This window comes from Cryptosporidium parvum, chromosome 3, assembly GCF_000165345.1.
Source record: "Cryptosporidium parvum Iowa II chromosome 3, whole genome shotgun sequence".
Classification (NCBI taxonomy): Eukaryota; Apicomplexa; class Conoidasida; order Eucoccidiorida; family Cryptosporidiidae; genus Cryptosporidium; species Cryptosporidium parvum.
This window is the reverse complement of record NC_006982.1, coordinates 192,085-209,763: the sequence shown is the minus strand read 5'-3', so window position 1 is coordinate 209,763 and position 17,679 is coordinate 192,085. Positions and strand designations below refer to the sequence as shown.

The 17,679-nt window shown below is 31.1% G+C and overlaps 5 protein-coding genes and 3 non-coding genes across 8 annotated transcripts; 5 read left to right on the top strand and 3 right to left on the bottom strand.

The window, feature by feature from the left end:
* Positions 1 to 99: 99 nt before the first annotated feature.
* Positions 100 to 4,860, bottom strand: cgd3_690 (ABC transporter; the record flags this gene model as incomplete). The annotated part of the gene is made up of 1 exon (XM_626653.1): positions 100 to 4,860. One exon carries the CDS (start codon positions 4,858 to 4,860, stop codon positions 100 to 102), a length of 4,761 nt encoding a protein of 1,586 aa, XP_626653.1.
* A 1,295-nt stretch (positions 4,861 to 6,155) lies between these two features.
* cgd3_680 (cathepsin like thiol protease possibly membrane associated, putative) lies at positions 6,156 to 7,106 on the top strand (the record flags this gene model as incomplete). The annotated part of the gene is made up of 2 exons (XM_001388056.1): positions 6,156 to 6,738; positions 6,793 to 7,106. Coding segments are annotated over 2 exons (897 nt in total), but the record flags the coding sequence as incomplete, so codon positions are not given.
* A 369-nt stretch (positions 7,107 to 7,475) lies between these two features.
* Positions 7,476 to 9,224, bottom strand: cgd3_670 (conserved hypothetical protein; the record flags this gene model as incomplete). Its single annotated transcript, XM_626652.1, has 1 exon — positions 7,476 to 9,224. One exon carries the CDS (start codon positions 9,222 to 9,224, stop codon positions 7,476 to 7,478), a length of 1,749 nt encoding a protein of 582 aa, XP_626652.1.
* Positions 9,225 to 9,559: 335 nt separating this feature from the next.
* Positions 9,560 to 9,679, top strand: cgd3_667. Its single transcript has one exon. It is a non-coding gene; the product is annotated as a 5S ribosomal RNA (ribosomal RNA).
* Positions 9,680 to 10,239: 560 nt separating this feature from the next.
* On the top strand, positions 10,240 to 10,359 carry cgd3_666. The gene has a single exon. It is a non-coding gene; the product is annotated as a 5S ribosomal RNA (ribosomal RNA).
* Positions 10,360 to 10,812: 453 nt separating this feature from the next.
* cgd3_665 lies at positions 10,813 to 10,932 on the bottom strand. The gene has a single exon. It is a non-coding gene; the product is annotated as a 5S ribosomal RNA (ribosomal RNA).
* A 580-nt stretch (positions 10,933 to 11,512) lies between these two features.
* cgd3_660 (hypothetical protein, signal peptide) lies at positions 11,513 to 14,161 on the top strand (the record flags this gene model as incomplete). The annotated part of the gene is made up of 1 exon (XM_626651.1): positions 11,513 to 14,161. The coding sequence occupies one exon, from the start codon at positions 11,513 to 11,515 to the stop codon at positions 14,159 to 14,161; it is 2,649 nt and encodes an 882-aa protein (XP_626651.1).
* Positions 14,162 to 14,625: 464 nt separating this feature from the next.
* Positions 14,626 to 17,217, top strand: cgd3_650 (hypothetical protein, signal peptide; the record flags this gene model as incomplete). The annotated part of the gene is made up of 1 exon (XM_626650.1): positions 14,626 to 17,217. The coding sequence occupies one exon, from the start codon at positions 14,626 to 14,628 to the stop codon at positions 17,215 to 17,217; it is 2,592 nt and encodes an 863-aa protein (XP_626650.1).
* Between the last annotated feature and the right edge of the window lie 462 nt (positions 17,218 to 17,679).

Below are 17,679 nucleotides of genomic sequence, written 5' to 3'. Positions count from 1 at the left end.
GGGGAAATAGTAATCCACAAATGACTAGGAGAAGCTTTAAAGTACAACAAAAAAGAAATGAATTAAAAAAAATCTAAAAAAAGCACTAACAATACAACATCAACTTAGAGAGTGAGTTTTAACAAAAGATATTTCTTTTAGAATACCGTCCGAAAGATGATAAATTCTTTTGCACTTTTTGATTATGCTGATGTCGTGGGAAATAGTAATCACAGCAGAGTGAGAACAATAAGTTGAGATAATATCAATGATTTGTATCGTTTGCTCATTCATTGATGAGTTTTTTGAAAGTTCATCTTGGAAAATGATCGGTTCGTCTATCAGAATCAGATTGTAGTTTTTAGAATAAAGTATTATTCTGCATGCGTAAAGGTACCTAAGATAAATTTCAGAAATTACAAATATTGGAGGTTTACTGGAATTTCTGGAACTTCTTAGACAAAGTGGTAAAGATTTCTGTTTTGACTGATCTTCCTCATGGATATTAATATGACTGTTCTGAAGAGAAATCTGTGAATTTATTCCATTTAATGTATTAATTACGTACTTATAAATTCCACAAATCTTAAGTACACTATGAACTTCATTATCACTGTATTGGTTGAATGGGTCAATTACATCCCTGACGGTACAATTTGGTAAAATACACATTTTTTGAGGAATTACTCCAATTTTATTTCTAAGAATATGTCTTGGAATAGAGTTAATTGGCTGGCCAAGCAGAGATATTGTTCCTGAGATAACTGGAGATATTTTCAGAATTGAGCTAAAAATAGAAGATTTTCCAGACCCTGTTCTTCCAATTAATCCAACAACTTCTCCATTGAATGCTTTCAAAGAAATATCCTTGAGAATTGAACTCGTACATAAATTTCCCTTATCAGGAATTTCATAGTTAATGAATACATTTGAAATGGATAGAACTGGATTTCTATGGTTAGACATATCATTAGCCGAAAGAAGTGAGACGAAAATGTTATGGTAAGTCTTCTTGAAGTTGGTGTGATCTGAATCTCTATTTAAGAAAAGAGATTTACGTGTAGAATTGTTTTTAAGTCTAAGAAGCATATTCTTCTCAATTTTGTCTTCTTCATGATGTATGTAATTGCGTTCTTTATCTTTTTGAGTAATGAAGTTCATTAAGTCATTAATCCTCTCAATACTACACATCTCTTTTTCAAGCTGGACATAATCTGCCATTAAGCAAGTCGCATTCTCTGCTAAAGATAAACATTTAGATATTCCCCAAGCAATAGTAATTGGCTGAGAAAGTAGCTTTAAATAAAAGAGGAAAATTGAGTTAGGCATCTTATTTTCAGCGGAGCTTAACGCAAATGGAGTAATATATGGAAATATTGAATTGATGATTGAAATAGGAAGAATGAAGAATTGGATTCTTGTATTACACCAAATTAATGATGTATGCTGTAAAAATCGGATTCTCTGCATGAATTCAAGTATATTGAGAGCTGTTTTTTCAAAGTATTCGCTATTCTTAAGTAGAAAAATGGTTCTTGATCCCTCTAAAGTAGATGACATAATTGAACAAATTGGAGAAAATGCTATCAAGTTAATTCTTTGTAAATTTCTACTGGCTGAAATCATGGGAAGGAAGATTTTGAATAGAATTAGTCCCATCATTATTAGGAAAATTGGTAATGTCCAAGGAGCCAGTGCTATTAATAAGCATATGTTCATCACAAGAGATACAAAACCCCATGTAACTCTTCCAAAACTTCTCATGGTGTTCCAGTCAATTAGTATAACATCAGTTGAGAACTTATTGAGAACTTGTCCAGCAGATATTTTCATCAATGTTGGAATAGATGAATTAATTAAAATTTTGTATAATAAGTTATTATGGAAGAATTTGCATGCTTGAATGCAAGCTACAGCTTCAAGTACATATGTAAGGAAGGTACCCATAATAATAATAAATAACATTAAGCCAAAAGATCCAATAAGTTGATTTGTGTTCAGGCTTAATTGACCATTCATATTCATTTGAACTCCTAGAATATATTCCAATGGACCTTTGAACTTATCTAGGACGAATCTAGAAACATGTTTTCTTAAATCAATGTTTCTAGAGGGTCCATATGGTATTACACTCATGGGAGCATTTCCTTTAATGATATCAAGATCCTTACCCTGGTTATTAGTCTTACAAATAAGATCTAAGAAATATGTAAGACCAAACTGACTTAAAATGCCTCCAAAAACTGTGATTAATACTCCAATGAATATTAATAATAGAGTGATTTTGTTCACACTTGATAGGTACGAACCATAGGTTTTATTACTAACAGAACCCATTTCATTAATGTCTTCCAAAAGAGGTAGGACTTCTTTAGATTGGATAGCCTTAATCAAGTCAGATTCAGAAATACAGTCACTCTTGGAGCTCAATTTGTTGCCAGGTAAAATCGTTTTTGAGGGATAAGGATAGTCATAATTTAAGGGATGTTGTTCACTTTCTGAAACATTTAAAGAACATTGAATTGGAGAACTTTTCTTCTTCCTTAAAATCTCCTCGTCATCACTTTGCTGGCTTTCAATAGAGGTTAAACTGCTATTATTGTTGCTTGCACCAAAGTATTTGGAAACATTCATATCATTAATATTATTTTTGAATATGGTAAATCCTTTAGTAATTCCATCATTTCCGAATTTGTACTCTCTAATTGAACAGGAAAAAGTTCCTACTGACTTTGAAAAGAGGATTTCCTTTAAAATTGGCGAAATAATTAGGATAGTGTTGGCATATTGAAGTACTGCTTCTTCACCTGTAAATAGTCTTAACATTATATTGACTGCAACAGGAACGTCAATTGACCTGAAACAGTTATCCAGAATGAAAAGATGGTCAAATTCAGAGTCAAATTGGCTATTATAGAGATACTTGTACACAGCTCTAGCAAGACCAATTCTTGCAATTTGACCTCCACTAAGTCCTTGCTTTCCATCAACAAATCTAAGATCTTTCTCTTTCCAAGAAAATATGTCAGCATTAAGGTCACAAGAAAAAAGCGCTAGCTTATAGAGATTTTTGACCATTGGAGAGCCACAAAGAATGATTGATCGAATAGTTCCAGATGGTATCCAAGGATCATGAGAACACCAGAATATAGGGAGGCACGATATTCTTCGAATATAAAAGATAGAATCAGTGCAATTGCTGATTTTAGGTCCAACTTGACATCCATAGTCATTGTATCCAAGAATTGCTTGCACAAAAATTTCAAGTCTTTCTGAAGAATGGTCTTCAATAACAGTTAGACAACTCCTTTCAACTTGGAAAAGGTTGATATTTATTCGATCTTCAAAAAGTTCGTTAATTAGCTCCACATTCTTGATCAAAACTATGGTATTATCTGAAACACTTCTGGCCTTTTGGATACCACTTTCTTCATTAATATTGATATTAAAGCTGGAACTTGTGAAATCCTCTCCAACACTACCATCATCAACTATAGAATTGGAGTTAAAGTTGATATTACTTTCAAAAGAGCCATTGTTTTGGAGTTCTTTGACGGAGTTATGGAATTCTGCATCCCTATTAATACTTTCCTGGATTTCTAGGTTTCTAGCAATTACTTGTCTAATTACAGATTCCATACGAATTTTAGAGTTATTACCTTCGACAATGGTTGAAATGAGTAGAGGAAGGTCTGCTAGTCTTTGAGAAAACATATCAATCACGTAATAAGAAGTAACAATTTTGCTTGGAGGGATTTCAAGACTATAAAGAACCGAACAAATTAATGCAGTCTTGAATAGTGTATACTGAGTAATTAGATTAGCAGTAGAGTATAGTACTGATGAAATAGATTGAAAGATGATAAAGCTTTTACGGGACTTTAATTCATTAATACGAGATTTGTTGATTTTCCAGTAAAACAAACTTTCAAGGCCAAGAATTTTGATAGAAGACAGATTATGAATGGTATAGTCCATAAGATTCATTCTTTCATCTCTTCTTACAAGATAAGTCCATTTAAAGAAGGCTAAACAGATTTCCAATATAGTAATTAGTAGTGAAATGAAGATAATACAAAACATTGCTGGCCTGCTTAAAACTGAGTCACCCATTGTTCTTGTTAACATAGTAATAACCAGAATCATTCTAAAAGGAATAATAAGCACATCAACCAAAGATACTATCACTTTGACTACAATATTCGTATCAATCAAGATACTATTATAGATACTTGTGGTATCTTCTCTTTGAGAATCTTTAATATCTGGAATAATTTCAATTCTATTAATGCCTCTTGAAAGCACCGACCTGTATAAAAGGTGAGTAACACTACCCTGAATTCGGACAGTAAGTCTGCAGATATAATAACCTACTTGGGTAGTCAATATTACAAACAAGACCTGAAGAAAACCAATTAAAATAGCAATAGATATTCCATTCCTTCTAGAATTATAATACTCATCCTGGTTCTTGTCAAGTTTAGAAAAATCCTCAACCATTTTCAAACTTAACTTTAGCCTATCGGCAATAAACATTCCAAGTATTTCACATAAAATCTTACCAAAAAGTATTCTAAACAAAGTACCTCTTAGAACGTTGAATACTGCTCTAAATACGTTAACATTAAAGTCATCGCATTTATTTAAATTAGAATTCATCTTCATGATTTCCTTTTCAAGTTTATTTGCCCAAAGAACAGTCGAATCAGACTCTAAAATTTTTGGGAATTCAGATGGGTTGTGACTTATTCCTGTTGATGCATTTTGTATATACTTGTCAAGCCATCCCAGTGTGAGCTTGCTCCACAGCCCTGCACTCTTTGGATGACCCCACTTTTGTTTCTCATTAATATTTTTATATAAAAATTCCAATCTATCCATTTTGAATGTTTGAACGCAAGTGAATTTGAAGCAATTAATTTATTATTAATTATTAATTTTGAGTTCTTAAGTTGGTTAAAAAATTCTCCAGGGATACCCACCTTTACTTGAAATTATCGATGAATTACATCAATCACAGAAAAAATCTCAGGCAACTTTTAGTGAAAACTTCTTCAGGCTGTCTATACCAAATTCAACTTGTCTTCAAATTAATCAACTCCAGCAAACAAATACCTTTGAATTTCTAGTAATATTTGTCTGGGATGTCCTCCCGCCATTTTAGGCGGTTTGCCAGAAATGAGGAAAAATTGTGCATGTAAATACCGGTATAAAACCAAATTAAATGCAATGTATTCATAAAATGCAAGCATGTGGATGACATGGAAGAATTTTCGACCAATATATTTAATAATAATTTATTTAATATATTTAGACCCGGACGTTCACAAAAATGGTTTATTGTTAGTATGAGAGGAAAAGGAATGAGGATAGAGACTAGTTAACTAAAGATCAAGAAAAAGATAACATATTTTAAGTTTGAGGAATAAATTAAGAGTTAATTTATTAAAATATTATTCTCAAAAATTTAAATAGAGAGACTCGGGTTATTAAAAGCCTAAATATTTTGGGAAGCTTGAAAAAAAAAATAATTATACAAAGTTCAAAATAAGTTACCAGTAAATTAAGAAAAGATGACAGTAATTTTAAGCTTAAGTAATCCACAATTTTTGGTTTTTGCTCTTTTCCAAATCTTAATGATACTTTCAATAATTAATGTAAGTTTATGATTTTTAATCTAATAGTGTCTAGTAATCATTAAATAAATACAAAGAGATTCCAATGTCTTATTTTAAATAAGACAAGCTTAGAAGAGTATTCCAATGATGAGATGATGAACATATGTAGGAATACTTGGGAAGAAATAGAGAAATTAGGCCAGAAACCAATACTGGACTTTGAACACTGCTTTGGAATGATTGATATGGTATATAAGTCAAGAAGGTAAGATAAATATTAAAGAAAACAAATAATGATAACAATTAACCCTAAATTATATTTTAAATATTCCATATAGATTAATGCCAACTGCAGAATTTGACTTGACTCATTATTCCCTTTCAAAAGAAGAGGAGGTTGAGAATTATGCAAACATGGATATTTATTCAGGGGAGCTGGCTGAAATTACAGCAAAAGATGTAAGTTAAAAAAAAAAATGAGATTTTCTTATTTTGACTTTGATGAATTTTCTTCTGTTAGCAAAATAAGATTGATTCTTTAATATTGGATAAAGGTAATGTAAAAAGGAATTTGGCATCAAAGTAAGTAAAGTTAATAAAAAAAAAAAGAGAAAACTAATAATTTTGAACTTAATTCTCTATTCTCCTTTTAGGATTCCAGAAAGTTTTGATTTAAGAAGTAATGAAGCAAATAGGAAGAATGGAGGAAGTTGTATTACTTTCCCAGATAACCAAGGAAAATGTGCAAATTGTTATAATTTCTCAGCATTATCTGCAATAGAAGGAGCAACATGTAGACAACTAGGAAAACGGATTCCTCCACTTTCTCAACAACATTCTTTAGATTGTTGGCTTCAAAGTAAAGGGTCAGTAAAAGCTTGTAGTGGTGGACAGACTTTTGAGGTATTCAACTATGCAATTAAATCCAAAGTATGTACAAGAGATTCTTATCCATCAACAACACATAAAACAGGTAAACTTGGAGAGTGTAAAAGTAATTGCAATGAGTGTGTAGGAATAAAAAACTTTAAATGGAGTTATACAGGTTCAAGCATTTTATATGAAGATCCTTGGGATGTAATTACTGATGCGATATATAACTATGGGCCAGTAACAGTGAGTGTTTGTTCATTAATGCCTGGTAAGTGTTTTTGAATGGAATTAATAAGATGATTAATAATTTTCTTGGTTTCAGGATTTAATTTATATTCAGGGGGGTATTATGAACCACCAACATGTGGAAGTATTTGGTGTGGAACAAGACAAGTTGATCATGCAGTGACTTTAATAGGATATGGAGTAAGTGAATCGGGGAAAAGGTATTATATAATGAAGAATAGTTGGGGTTTGAGTTGGGGTAATAAGGGTTTTATGAATATAAGTGCTGATATGTGCAGTACATTCTTCAATCCAGGATGGGTAACTTCTGTAAGTATGGACGGTATTTCAGATTATTGTTTAAATAGAGAACCAGATAAGAATGAAATAGCACATGATTTCGTGATTTAAATGTAAATCAGGAGGAAAAAAGGAAGAAGTGAAGAAGTACAATAGAGTTAAATAAGAATTTGGGAAAAAAATGAGTATCAAAAAGCTAAAAAAAAAGCATGCTACAATGCAAAATATAATTACTTGCATCCTTGAAGCGCTGATATTTCAAAATTTTAATCTGTTAATACAGAAAAGTAAGCATAGTGGATATACGAAAATAAACCTTCATACGAACTCAGGAGATAGCTATTGTCATCAGACCTGAGTAAAAGCCAGCTAACTTGATCGAAATACAATGCAAAGTTAAATATTGAAAGTCTCTCTTCGTAAATATTCAAAATATCTCCTTATCCTTGTTTAAGGATGCTATTTTACTTTAAAGCATAATTAATTTGAAATTTGATCGAGAAGAGAAACTAAAGTTGAAGCCTTTTCGACAGCAAGTTCTGAAGATTCATTTGGATAATAGGACATAAAGGATGTTTCACATAAGGCTTGCATAGAGTATGAACTTTTGAATGAATAAAGACTCTTACGAGGTAACTTATTTGCACAGTAATCAGTACATATTTGTATTGCAAGCTCTTTATTAACAGTGAAACCGAAAGTTGAGACTGCACCTTGTTTCTGGGTCTCATTCAAGATTTCAACAATAGATTTCTTTGAGAAAGATCCACTCTTAAGCATGACTTTGGATGTGTAATAGAATCGGATAGCTTTTGCAAATAGCAAAGGAGCAGTGATGTATTTCTTAAAGTACCTCTCAGAATTAAATACTGAAGTTGAACCACCAAAGAAGTTAAATCTCTTTGAAGCATCGATAAGAGTTTTTGTTGCATTCCATGCAGTGGATCTGCTTGTATAGCAGTTAATAAAGGAGGAACAGATTTCTTGGGCTTGTTCGGTTGAAATTGAGACTTGATGATACTTTCCAGATGTCAGAATCGCAACACAACTCTTCTTCATTCTATTTTTTGTAGATCCAAGCTTTCTAAAGACTCTATACCAAGTTCTAACGAGTGCATTTCTACCAATCACTCTAGTTGCAATATCAACAATTTGTGGGAATTGAAGGAGTCCATACATTTCATTAAATTCTTCTGAATCAACATTAGATGATGATGTTGAGAATACTTTATGGGAAAGACAGATTGATGCAGCAGATGTGGATTCTGAATGCCCATAAAATACCAAATATTGTCCAAGTCTTGGGATTTCTGATGAGAAACTTCTTCTAGGATTGAATGCCATAGAATATTGGAAAGGTAAGAGCTCAGAAGTTAAAGGTGGATAGATTACAGATCTCTCGGAGTGAATAAATCTTGTTACAAGAGGGATTTCATTGAAAGCATCGACTAAACCTCTTATTGAAGGATATTCATTGATAATACCAGGGAACAAAGTATTAATCAAATTTGCAAATTCATAGATAAATATATCAGGGATTGTAGCATCACTTCCAAAAGTTAATGGGCCATCATATTGTTGTACTTGACTTTTAACAAACTCTTCAACTTGGAAGATTGTAATAATTGGCCCACCAGTAATATCACCATCAGTGAAGAAATCTGGTGAATTTAAGACAGCTTCAATAGAACCCTCTTTTCCCATTAAATGTTGTACCCATCCAGAAAAGAGATTATTTGCTGTGATACTGGCACTCATTATTTGGTTTTCTGGAATTGCTAATCCTTCACCAAGAAGTTTTGGATTGAACTTTCTAGCCAAATAAATCATAAGATCTAATGTTTCTGTCATAAACTTTGTCTTACTGGTATTACTACAATCTACTAGGAATGGTAAATTTGGAGTTGAGCTTGGGTCTATTTGTGAAATTAAAGATTTGTGTTTACCAAACCAATTTGTAAAGTCGAATGCACCTTCGGGGTTGTAACCACCAAATGCATGCCCAATATAAGGGAGTTGAGAAAGTTCAAATACAAGACGGATTAAATTACCTCTTCCTCTAAACCCATCCCAATATCCGAAGTGGAGGTGAATTCCTGGATACATTTCAGGGTATTTACAAAAGTCTAGCTCTTTTAAAATTTCTTCATTGTTTTCTGCAAGTGTGGAATAGGAGTTTAAAGCAAATATTGCTATGAAAACGAATAAATATCTAATAATATTCTTCATCGTTATCTTGACCTATCAAATATTAAATGGATAACTTTTTCTATTAGTGCAAATACCCGAGAGATATTATTTTGTGATAACTCTAGTTTTGTCTCGAACAAAAAATTTTTACTGAAAAAAATTGCGATTTCTATGTAATGTCTACTTTAAAGCAGTAAAATAATATGTTAATATTATTAATTTAATTTCTTTTTTTTCCGCACCTAACAATTGTAACAATAATATACCTATGTCTAATTAATTGTAATTTGTTTAGAACGGGGTTTGCCCCCATTTTTATGTATTTTAATCATAATTTAAAATTGATATGGTCATGTCACCAGAGTGTACCGTCAGCAATCGGCCATACTACATCGAATATACCGGATCCCATCAGAACTCCGAAGTCAAGCGGTGTAAGGTTCGGTTAGTACTAGGGTGGGGGACCACCTGGGAAGACCAGAATGTCGATCGCCTTCTTTTTAGATTTTTATTAATTTTGTTAATAACTAATATTTAATCTTAATTAAAAGAACTTATTGTTTGATTGGCAAAATGAATTATTTCAATAAGTTATATTTACAATTTCATCGTTTTATTTTTGTTTAGTTTTTAGTATTAAATTCCATTTTAAATATATAAAGTGGCGGGTTAAATAAAACCGTTATCCATTTTTATTTACAATTGATTCATGAAAAAAATATTTTAATAATTTTAAAAAGGCGGGAAGTTTGCATTGGGAGTATTTTAAACTAAAAACCAATTTTGCATGTAAGAATATTTATATATAAGGAAAAAGCGTACTAAAAGCAACTTTTACTTTTAAATAAATAGTAGGATTAAATAATTGAAAATAACAGCAAATTGATTTAAAAGTTATTCAAACATGCTTCAATCATTCTCTACTCTTTAATTTTTTTTTTTTAACAACCAATAATAAGTATCTAGGATCCCTAATATTAATATTTTTGATATATTTAATTAATAAAAAAAAATGAAAAAATTAATATAGTAATGCAATTTGAAGTTACCACCAGCAATCGGCCATACTACATCGAATATACCGGATCCCATCAGAACTCCGAAGTCAAGCGGTGTAAGGTTCGGTTAGTACTAGGGTGGGGGACCACCTGGGAAGACCAGAATGTCGATCGCCTCTTTTTAATTTTTTTGATTTTTCCCCTTTTTCAGGGTTAGAGATTAATATAATAATGATTATTTTTTAATTGTTGTTAATTACTATAAATCAAAATAACTTTTTTTATTTGTATTATAGTTCTGTTCAGAATAAAATTTTAATTAAATTAATGGCGGTAATAATTTTTAATTCATTTTAATTCATTTTTTTTCCACGTAATATAAACTTCAAATGCACTAAATTTAATTATATTGCTTGCATGCAGCCATTATAGAAAAGTAAGAATAATTTTCCTTGAAGCCCGCTATTTATTCTCTATAATATTAAAAATAGAGCAATAATCGAGTGATTACAATTTAAAACTTTTTTTATCTAGATAAATTAGTTATAAAGTAAAACTACCCACCTTTAGTACAATATAGATTAGTTTTAAAAATTATAAAAATGGTAAGAAAAAAAATTTAAAAAGGAGGCGATCGACATTCTGGTCTTCCCAGGTGGTCCCCCACCCTAGTACTAACCGAACCTTACACCGCTTGACTTCGGAGTTCTGATGGGATCCGGTATATTCGATGTAGTATGGCCGATTGCTGGTGGTGACTTCAAATTACGTTATCATAACAATTTTATAATTTCTTTTTCATTAAAATTATACTAGCTTTCCCCCTATTTAAAAAGATAGAATAATAAATAATTCTTTAGAAACTAAATAATTTAAACATCATTTGGTTTAAAAAATTAGATAATCAAAGACTTAACAATAATTTTATATAAAGCCAACTAACATTAAAGAGAATATGTCATTTGAAGTTTAGGATTTAAGCAAATACGCAAATATTCATCAATAAAGATTGAAATAAATAAGTTAAGAAAAAGGAAAATCACATAACTTAAGTCAAATTTACACATTTTTATTCATTTCTAAATATAATTGGTGAGCCCCACTAAATGGATACTTGCGATATACAAAAGGCGCCAAATCAAATTAGGTAGAATTGTGTGAAAATACAGAAAAAAGATTTAAAACAATCTTGATCTGAGCAAAGGAAATCTTAAGTGATTTATTATCAAATAGCTAGGTTTTACGGATTTAAATTGTGAAATATAATACAAGATAGTTTTTTTATTGAAGAAAAAAGAAGAAAAAACGAGAATACTTATTATCTAAATAATGGGAAAAAAACTATTATCAGGACTTATAGTCCCGTTTTTAGTCTTGTTTACTGCTGTAGAAGGTGCTCCAGATTATTCTGGAATATTTGATCCAACAAGTTTATTGTCAAGAGAGAAAATTAACGATGCTTTAGTAGATTCATGGGATGAACCTATTGACATTTCAAAAGCTAATGTTAGTACTATTTTTGGAGATCTATTGAATAGTAAGACTTTTTCAGACTATAATTCTTTATTCCCACTTTCACCATATAATTCAGTCTCAAATGAATATCTAATTAGATGTATATCAGCTGAGGGGATTGTTTATAGTCCAGATATATGTCCAAATCTTGATTGTGAACAATATCCAATATCTACTGACTTTAAGTATTATGATAAATCATCATCATCTAATATTCGACTGTCTCTGTCCAAAGAAAATGTAGCTCTTGGTTCAGCTATATATACTTTTGATACTTCCGCAATACCAAGTATTACACTCATTAACAAATTTGTGGTAATCTTTAGAACTGAAGATCCCAAAGTTAATTCCAAAATAAGTGTTAGATTGGTATCAGTAACAAAAAAAATAGAAGATGGGAAAGAAACTATTCCAATACTTAGAGGATCTTCTTTCCATTCTATTGAACAAAATATTATTCCAGGTAAAACTTTTTATTCTATTGATATTGTTGGATTGTTCAGTTACTTACCCAACGAGTTTGAGTTAAGTCGAATATCTATCATGGTTTTACCTTCTTCTCCTTCTACTCAAGTTGTCCTTAGCATGGATGTATTTGCTATTGCTAGGTTTTACATGGCTGTGGATACGATTCCAATCTACGAATTTGGAGGAATTGGTGAAAAGGCCATTCAACAGAGTAAGTATATTCAAGTTAGGACATCATCAGTTTTTGGAAGATCTATCATAGATTATAATGATAAGCTTAAAGCTAGATTCAATGATTATTGTCCAAAAACCTTCGGAGGACAGTGCCTTGTTCAAATTACTTCCCTTCAATCTACTAATGCAATAGGAATCTTTGGATTCCAACTCCAATTGGCTGGAGTAGTATTTGCTATCAAGAGTGCCAAAATATACATTCCTATCTCAGTATTTAAATCAGCTGAGCAAGTTGTTACAGATATCCAAATTTCTCTTCTAAAGCCAACATTCTCCATTACTAATTTAAATTACAAAGAGTTTAGAGAAAGCTTTGAGAAGCCAATCAACTCTATATCTGTACCACTATCTCTAGAATCTGGGATTAAAACCCTAATTGTTGATATTACACGGCTATTCCAGAAATCTCCAACATTAGCTATTGAGAATGTATTCATTAGTCTATCTCTACCAGAAAACTACGTAGGAGCGATCTTTACTCTCAACAAAGCCAAAATCACATATCAGTTTGATCCTTCTGAAACTTTCCAATCTATGGATCATCTTAACACGCAAGTCTTCTCAAACCCAAATATTGCTTCTGTTGAAACTTCTTTCTTTGATAGTAATGGAAAAGCTGTCAATTATGATTCATCATTAGGTTTTGAAGATATCACTCAAGCAAATAAAACGTCCATTTCTGGCAATTCTGCATTTGTCTCACAGTTTTCTATACCTTTCATCACCACTGAAAGTTTACAAGAAATGAATATTACCATTGTAGAGAAATTACATGCCTCTTCAGAAAACATAGATACCTCAGACTCAGACTCAAATTCAACCTCGGACTCAAATTCAAGCTCAAACTCAAATTCAAGCTCAAATTCTGGCGAAAATGGAAATCAAAATGAAAACAGCTTAACTGAAACCCACAAAACACTCGATTATACCCTCAGTATTGTAAAGACTCTAAAAACTTCCACTTTAACCAGTTCAAACGATTTAACAGCAATCTCAAGCAAGGATTTCAAGCTTAAGCTTGGAGGGACAACCAGAGTTGATGTATTAGATCTGGTTAAAAAAGCAATCAACGAATCTAAACTTAATCTAGGCCTTATCACATTCTATGGTTTTCCAAAATCTAAGGATTCAAGTCAAGATATAAACCTAGCTCTACCTTTTATGGAGATCAAATGGAATCCAGGATCCTCCCTCTCTAATGGAGTCATATCTGGAGGGAGCTTTGAGACTAAACTCAAAAATCTGAAGCTTGGAGAACTTACTAAAACCAATTGGAGCTCCACTTCCACAGTTGCAACTGCCAAGTTAAACAGTGTTGTTCTAGCTGCATTCGATTTCTCTAAAGTCCCTTGTCTAAATACTATCACCTCAGCTAAAGCAAAAATAGAGTTCTCTAAGTTCACTGCTAATGGAGAGTTTGAAGTTTTCCTCATGGATAAATTCGACTGGAACTCCTCCTTTACTGTTGAAGGTCAAAGCTTTTTTGATAACCCTACCCAAAAGTACACAACTGACAAATCTATCCCTCCTACTCTTCTAGCTGTCCCATTCGTTGTAGACAGGGAATCCTCCTTTGAAATTGATGTTTCCATTACTAATGTAATCGGAAGTGGTGGAGCTTCATTATTAAAGAATCCCCAATTGGGAGTTATTGCATTCTCTACAAATTCAAATGACAGCGAAATGATGGTAAAGTCTGTTGAAATTGACCTTAAATGCTCTTTTAATGACGGAGTTTACTACAATACCGCCATAGTGTGAATTATGCATATAGCTTTAGCTCTTCTTCAAGTCTTATCATAAAATTATCAAAATAAAACTCTCAAAAGCTCAAAATTAACATAGTCATCTACAATATTATACAAAAAAAAAGCCCCATTTTATGGCTAGTTTTCTTAGATCTCAATTCTCACTTTTTTTTTAACTTCTGCTTGCCATAGTTCCTATTCAATTATTTAATAGACCACTCTTTCCCGCCAAATGATCTATTCTAATTTCATATATTATATTAATCAAGCTCTGTAATTTAGTGGATTCCTTAAAATAATAAATTAATTCAGGGACAAAAAAGACTTGAAAGACTTACTTTTGAGGACATTTTGTTTAGCTAATTCATCATCCATGTGTTGATAAACTTGGCTAACAAACATTTTGTTAAATTTCAATGGTAAATATTTGCCAAGGGAGTGTAAAAGAGAAATTTTCAAGCTAACAGAAAAAAAAAAATGAAAGCTTCTAGCTTACTTTGTGTTTTATTTGCATTTCTATTTCGAGCTATTAATATTTTTGCTCAAAATAATGATGCTAAGTCCTCAGAAAAAAGTACTTGTGAAATCTATCAAGATGTTAAGCTAACGTCAGCAAACAACACCAGATATTCTTATACATCAAGCTCTTCTAAGAAATCTGGTCCAGCTCCTTTCAGATTGGCAATACTTGCAATGCTAGTTTCAGATTTTGTAACCGATAATTTTGCCGAAATTGGTACTGGATTCCAAGAATTTGATGTCATTAAATTCTATGAGGAAATATTGAAACATGGAGGAACAAGAGGAATTAGCAACTACAAAGATTGTTGTTTTAATTCTTGTTTTGGTGGTTTGATACCTTATGATTCTGATCATCATTTGGCTAATTTAGATTCTGTATCTGATAAAATTGGTCGAACTACTTTATGCGAAGCATTATGTGATCATACAATGCATTTTCTTAAGTCTATGGACTATTTCTTCTTATCAAGTTCAGAACTTTTTGAGCTTAAAATTACGGAAAAGGAATCTAACCAATTTTTGGAGAAAGATAAAAATTTCTTAAAAGGTCAGAGCCAAGCTAAAAAACAGCAGAAAAGCTCTTTAATTAGAGAAAATGAAGAAAAAGACGATATGGCTAAGGTACAGAGCTTCTCATCTGTTAATAAGTTTTTATTAGATATCCAAGATCGTGAACAAAATCAATCAGAGAGTAGTGATAGTAATAGTATTAGTAGTAATCATCATTATCAACTTCACAACCATCATGAAGAAGATCCTAATAATATTAAAGATGCTTCTGTTATGAATTTTATTGAAGATAAAGATTTTGAAACTGAAGAAATGATTAATATTAACTCCAGGCTTTTAATGCTTTGGGATGTCGATAAAACCTTATGGGACAGTTATAATTTTATTCAAAAGGGTGTTATTTATGGTAGAGCTGGGAAATTTAATCCTTATACAATGAGTTTGTTATTTATGATTAAAGAAAGACAACAACATGATCCAAGAATTCTTGATCAGTATATAATTACTTATGGAAGAGGTACTTTAATGAAGCTTCAATCTCCTTTTCTTAAATCTCTTTGTTATTCTTGTTGGGATTTAATGAGAGTATATGATAGATACTTTGCAGAAAAGTATGATTCTATACAAACACAAGATTTTAAAAGAGTATTTGAAGCTAAAGAGCATAATACAATATCATTTAATGGAGAAGAATTCAAATTTAGAAATTGTCCAGGAACTTTAAAGAATTTATTATTTTGGAAAGGTAAAGATATGGAATTAATTAGAGATCATATTGTTTCAGCTGATGAATCTTTAAGAAAAGAATATTATTATGGTAATATTTCAAATAATTTGACAGATTTAGAGATTGAATATAATTTTAGATATCCATTTAAAACAAGAAGTAAATCAAAGATTGATGAGATTGTAACAGTATTGATTGATGATACAGTAAGCCATTTAAAGTTGACCTGTATTGAAGAATATCATTTATTTAATATGGTAGTAATACCAATAATACCATTTAAAGGAATAAATATTGATGAAAGAATTGAGATGGAATTTAGAAAAAGTGGGACATCACATTTGAATTTATTAACAAATGATTTAATAGAGAATGATTTGAATCCAATAAGAGGAGTGAATTCTATTCACATTCCAGGAATTTTGAATGATGCTTTAAATCAAGTACCATTAAATGCAAATGCAACAGAATTATCAAGAGCAATAAGAAAGAAGATATCAGAAATTTCACCAGGAAGATTTCCAGAATCTCAATGTAATTATGATTTAATAAATACGAAAGCAATATATTTAACATTTTTATCATCATGTAAATTCTTTAATGATATAATAACATTATTTAATAATTTACCAGAATCACATCCATCATATGTTGATATTCACTATTTGTTAAGTAATATTGATTCATGGGGATTTGATGAATCTCATAATACAAAGATGTGTTCAATAGTGAATGATAGAATTAATAGTTATATGGAATTATGCGATAAAACATCAAAAGCTGGTAAATTGAGAGAATCTAATAGAAATAATAAATCATTATTAACAAAAAGAATTTGTAGTATTGAGTGGAAGAATAGATTCTTTTTTGGATTTGCTTTAAGAGAACATTATGGGCCAATTCCATTGAATGCTTTATCAAGTTCTTTACTACCAAGAAGGCGTACAATAATATTAAATATTGAAGCAGATCACATATTTAATTCAGTTCCATTGAGTATGTATGAGAATAAATTTTTTTATTGTACAATAAAGACAAATTTATTTTCATCAACATTTGAGACAATAAGAAAGATAACAATAGCTACAAGATCAACATTGAAATATGTGGGTAATATTTCAAGTAAGAATTTGAATGAAATTGATAAGAGTGACTTGGGAAATGTTTTGGAAGTTGCTAGAAATTCAACAAAAGTTTTCCAATCTCAATTGAGTAATTTGTTTGAGAAATTGGATAATGGAGGGTCTACAAATAATAAGCTTCATTACAAGATTTATAAAGAATACACTAATTGTATCTTAATAGACTAGAAGAAATAATGAATAGAATTTAGAGTTTGAATTATTTTAAAAAGGAAGGTATGCATTGAATGAGAATATGGTTCGGGGATTTTTATTTTTTGTTTTGTTTTTTTGTTTTTTATAACAATTAAAATTATTATAATTTGGGAGTAAATTTAGGCTTGGAGTTGGGTTTGAAAGTTATGCTCGGAATTTAGTCATTGGAAGTTAGGCCTGGAATTTAGGCTTGGAATTTAGTCTTGGAAATTAGGCCTGAGAGTTCTAAACTTGGAATTTAGGCCTGGAAGTTAGGCCTGTGAGTCCTAAACTTGGAATTAGTCTTGGAAGTTAGGCCTGGATTTAGGTGGGAAATCCTAGACTTGAAATTAGGCTTGAAATTAAGCCTGGAATTTAGGCCTGTGAGTTCTAAACTTGGAATTAGGCTTGAAATTAAGCCTGGAATTTAGGCCTGAGAGTTCTAAACTTGGAATT